Below are 5164 nucleotides of genomic sequence, written 5' to 3' on the forward strand. Positions count from 1 at the left end.
GATAGAAATTAAAAGTGTATATATATATATATATATATATATATATTTTGGAACATTCTCTTACCAAAAGGAGAATTTTCTAATGTATATCTATATATATATATTTTGGAACATTCTCTTACGAAAAGGAGAATTTTCTAATATATATATATATATATGGTGTATATTATATAATAAAGCTTTTGAAAAAAAAATATCTTATATTATATGTTACTTTACAAATATGCACGAAACTTTAGCAATTAATGTAAAAGTCGTGCTTTCTTATCTATTTCGTGTCTTTGTTGTGGCTTATTGATTTTCATTAATGCTAATTAATTTTTATGTATTTTAAAAGTAGGGGTCACAAATTTAGTAAAAACCCAATCTAGTTAAGTGAATTTTTAAAAATTAAATTAATCAAATTAAAATTTGAAAATAATGAAAAATATTTTTTTAATAAGCATAATATCCGAATGGAATAAAAATAAAATTTTAATAAGTATTTTTTTAAAAAATTATAAAAATTTATTACTATATTATATATTTGTGAAAAAGAAAGGAAAAAAATCCGCTCGAGATTTATTTAAAAAAAAACATGTTTGATAATTATGAAATTAATCTTAGTCGAATTTACACGTGACATTACATTCCTTGTCGATATCAGAATTCGACGAACATATAAAATACTTATGATCGATCGGGTCGATCACTTTCAACAAACAGATGACGTCATCTTTCCGGCGTCTTTCCGATGAAACTTTCCGGCAGTCCGTACGAATAATTTCCCGGAACGATTTGTCGGTCCGTCTCAATAAGTCGTAGGCCCACGCGCCGGAGATTGCGCCGACCACCGGAGAAATTATGTATATCCATAAATTATCGTAACATCCCCATACAATTGCAGGACCCAGGCTTCTTGCCGGATTCATAGATGCACCCGAAATAGGCCTAAATCAAATTTCCCATTAAAAAATATGTATCAATTTCAGTAAACTTTGAATGTATGACTTATTCGGATTTTCGATTCGATTACAGTTCGGTTATATTCAGATTCGATTATTTTGGTTTAAAAAAAATTATAACCGTTTGACTTTTATATTGATATCGGTTCAGTTCGGTTATATGTTCAGATTTGATTATTTTGGTTTTAGAAAAATTATAGCCGTTCGATTTTTATATTAAATTCGGTTCGGTTCGGAATAGTTCGGTTACGATCAAATTCGATTATTTTGGTTTATTTGAATTTCGGTTTAGATACGATTCGATTATATTCGGATTCGATTAATTGAGTTTTAGACAAACTATAACAATTTGGTTTGTATATTAAATTCGATTCCTTCAGTTTGGTTCGGCTAAGACAAAAATACTCATTTTGTTACAAAACTTTATGGTTTTTTCGGTTATTTTTATTTGGTTTATCTATTGTTTGAAAAACATTATAACCATTCGCTTTTGTATCGAATTCAATTTAACTACGTTTATATAACGCTTTTAATATTAATATTATATGATTTAGCTTAATTTTTTTATTCATATTTTATAAAAAAAAATATAATAGAAAATTTTGGGTTAAATATCATATTTACTTTCTATATATATGTACGTTCTATATATTTTAATAGATTTTTATACGTCGAATTCTCCAAAATTCTCAATATTTACTAATACTTCAGTATGTTATAAAAGTACGATATAAAGAGAAAGAACTTGCCCGGAGAAGAGGATGTCGAGGACGACGGTGGAACCGATAGCGACGCCGGCGAAGGGGCCGGCAGCTCGCTTGTCGGTGGCGACGGCCGATATGACGAACATCAGGTTAAACGTCGCCACGAACTCCATCACAAACGACGTAGTTTTGGACCCGGAAGGGTACGTCCCGACGAAAACGTCGCCCTTCCCGCCGCAAACGTCATCGTTCAGGTCGAACACCAGCCGTAAAATCCCGGCTGCGACCGTCGAGCCGAGGACTTGAGCCGCTATGTACCCCGGTACCTAAATCATCGAAAACACGATTATAGATATGTATCGAGACGTAATCAAATTTTGGTTCTTTTCCATCTGTTATCGTGAAATTCCGAATACTATACGATACCGTTTTCTAAACAAAACCGTTCAAAATTTATAAACGGTAATTTTTTAAAAATCAAATTTTTCGAAACCGAACCGAACCAAACACAATTTTTAAAAAAATCCAAGAAACCGAAAATTGGTTAACAAAGGTGGTGAATGGATGGAATTTTTATTTTGAGTTTTAGATTTGGTTTTTTGGATTTTTGATTTAATAGATTTGTAAATCTAAAAAATGTGCTTCTTGATTTTTAGTTGATTTTTTTTATCAAACAAATTTGCGGGTTTTTAAAAAAACTAAATTAAAAAAAAAAAACTTAATTGTCAACTTTTCCAGTCTTTGAAATCTAAAAACTCGGAAATATCTTCTCATTCAACACCAAAATCTAAAAAAAATCTTAATGGAAACTAAACCAAGCCAAAAATGAACCAAACCGAACTGAATACAAAATAATTATTGAATAGTACATATTTTTGTTAAACCAAAATAACCGAGCCTGTGAAAAGATCCCGAACCGAATCTCGAAACGCCCGGCGCTATAGAATGTTTCGGGTAATTTGGTATTTACCTGTTTGAGAGGGAAGTTTTTGGAAGAGAAAAAGGCAACGGAAACCGCTGGGTTGAAATGGGCGCCGGAGACGTGCCCGATGGAGTAGATCATGACCGTTACGGTGAGTCCCCATACCAAAGCTATCCCCGGCAACGTCACGGCTTTTCCGTATCTCTCGTTCACCACGATCGCCGAGCATCCCGCGAATACCAGCGCGAATGTTCCGATAAATTCTCCGATTAGCTGCGGAAAAAAATATCACGAGATATATTCGGTATAATATATAACATTTATAAGGAGTCTATATTAAAAAATAATAAATAAATTTGAACCAAATAGCACGCAACTGTAATTGAATTTGAATCCGGAATAAAAACCGAATGGTTATGATATTTCTAAAACCAAAAAAAAGCAAACCGAAAAACGTTTTTGTTTATGGGTATTTTGTAATAAAATTCAAACGGAACGGTAATAATTTTTCTGAAACGAAATAGTTGAATCCGAATACAATGGAATCGAACCCAAATCGAAATCTGAAATGAGCAGACACTCGTCAAAATATCGTTTTCTATGAATTACGAGGCAAGATAAAAGGGTCGTAAAAGTAAAACTATGGTGTAAACACATACACACTAAGGAATCACCTTTTGGACAAAGGATACAGATAATAGGGCCTGAGAGTTGACCGGCCGCCGGGAACCGCCGTGGCCACCACCGGAAGTGGCGGCGGCGGATTCGACGTCGGAGGAGTCTCCGGCGTGGCTCTGCGCATTCTCCGAGACCTCAGCCATGGAAAGAGGGAAGAGACCTTTTCTCCGATGCGGTCGTGTTTTCTTCGATCATCGAATATAAATCTCATTTATACCCTTTTTTCGTGGGATTCCAATAAAGTTGACTTTTGTATATTATTATTATTATTATTATTATTATTATTTCTTGATTTTATTTTTTTTATATTGAAATCATTTGTTGTTGTTTTTTCGTGTTAAGCATTGAGTTCAATGCACGTATATAAACAGAATTGGCCCTTTGGCTTTAAAATATGATCTAACAATGACATTAATATTTATCAAATATATGCATGAATATTATACAATCATTAACTGATGTCCGAAGGGTTCTGACCAAGTTTATTTAGGTGAATAACACAATGTCATATATAAAATGCCTATGTATCTGTGTATATTTGCATCTTAATTATATGCTTAAAAAGTTAATTAAATTAAATTAAATTAAACATTTTTAATTTCCCCATTTCCACCGCCGGAAAATTAGCTGTCAAAACGCCGACAACTGAGTTAAACTACAAATCTGTGTAGAACCAAACCAACCGATGAAAAAAAAAAGAAGCTTCTGTCTTTATAAAAAATAATATTTAAAAAAAAAAAGATAAGTGTATACCTTTTTTTGTGTGTGATATTATCAAGGAGATGGATTTTTTTTTTTTTTTTGGAAGACATTGAAGAAGAAGAAGAGAAGTCGCTAGAGATACTGTGACTGTATCCTGTCTCTGTTCTGCTCCCACCATGTCTTTGCATGCACTTCCCCAAACCTTTCCCGGCTGCATCAACATTAAGATTGTAAAATGTCGTCAATCATAGTTTGAAGGATCTTGCATATGATGGATATTATTCAAATCTATGGACCCCTCTTACTATCCGGATTCATATATAACCCAGGCAAAGAGTGGGCACGGGTCGGGTATCCGAAAAATTCAAGGAATCGGGACTCCTATCCATAGGATTCAGGTATTAAAAATTGATAACTAGTTTTGAATCAGTGGGCCTCAGGTAACCTGACTACGAGTATCCGACAAGATATTCGGGTACTCACGCGGGTATCCGGATCTAAAGACTGCTCGTAAAGGATCAAGGAATCTAACCGACAATGACGGGAAAGATGCTATGGACGGTGAGTCGGTGAGGGCTTGAGATGAGGTGAGAGTGTCTGTGGGGTGAGGAGAAGTGAGGTAGGGTGGGTTTGAGATGCGTGCATTTTCACCCGCGGGTACCCGTGAATGGTTTCATAATATCCGGATCTGTATCCGTATTTACAGGTACTTTCGAATAAAAACCCGTCCCAGACTCGTTAAAGGTCAAGTACCCGAAGAACATGCATCCACAGGTACCCGATTTTCGGGTATTTTTGCCCAACCCTAAGTAACAGTAAAGGTGCATGCTCTAACAAAAAGATTCAGACATGTTTCACTTGTATGTTCTATAATGTGAGTGTTTTCACAGGACTGGAACCCATAGCCACTACTACATTGATTTACCTGAATCAGACATGCCCTATGTAAGGTTTCCTGCACAAATATGCTTATAATGTAGAATAAAAGACTCAGTGTTTGATTGATTTACCTGAATCTGACACGGCGTAACTCCCTTGTCCCGTCAGCCAACTGCCTGATGGTGATGTAAACCCCGGGCTCGTCCTCTTCGACCCACTCAGCCTGCATTTCGCTCGCATTACTTATAGACGGTGGCTCATCTCTGGATGAAGTGGTGGTCCTTGCTGCATCCATGGAAGGTCCCGACTGGCCGCCGGTTCCGTAGTGGCTAGGA

General features: G+C 35.4%; 2 protein-coding genes across 4 annotated transcripts in view; both read right to left on the minus strand.

Moving 5' to 3' along the window:
- Positions 1-559: 559 nt before the first annotated feature.
- Positions 560-4025, minus strand: LOC104798511 (aquaporin NIP3-1). The gene is made up of 5 exons (XM_010520639.2): positions 4002-4025; positions 3245-3433; positions 2619-2843; positions 1694-1974; positions 560-930 (listed from the first exon to the last, which is right to left on the minus strand). The coding sequence occupies exons 2-5, from the start codon at positions 3389-3391 to the stop codon at positions 603-605; spliced, it is 981 nt and encodes a 326-aa protein (XP_010518941.1). The 5' UTR covers positions 3392-3433; positions 4002-4025; the 3' UTR covers positions 560-602.
- LOC104798510 (protein BREVIS RADIX) overlaps positions 4006-5164 on the minus strand; it is a 6049-nt gene continuing 4890 nt past the window's right edge. For all 3 annotated transcript variants that reach the window (XM_010520638.1, XM_010520637.1, XM_010520636.1), the window contains 2 exons: positions 4961-5164; positions 4006-4161 (listed from right to left, as the gene is read on the minus strand). In XM_010520638.1, coding sequence (XP_010518940.1) covers positions 4083-4161; positions 4961-5164 — 283 coding nt within the window. In that variant the 3' untranslated portion in view covers positions 4006-4082. The remainder of the gene's footprint in view (positions 4162-4960) is intronic.

This window comes from Tarenaya hassleriana, unplaced genomic scaffold, assembly GCF_000463585.1.
Source record: "Tarenaya hassleriana unplaced genomic scaffold, ASM46358v1 Cleome54, whole genome shotgun sequence".
Classification (NCBI taxonomy): Eukaryota; Viridiplantae; Streptophyta; class Magnoliopsida; order Brassicales; family Cleomaceae; genus Tarenaya; species Tarenaya hassleriana.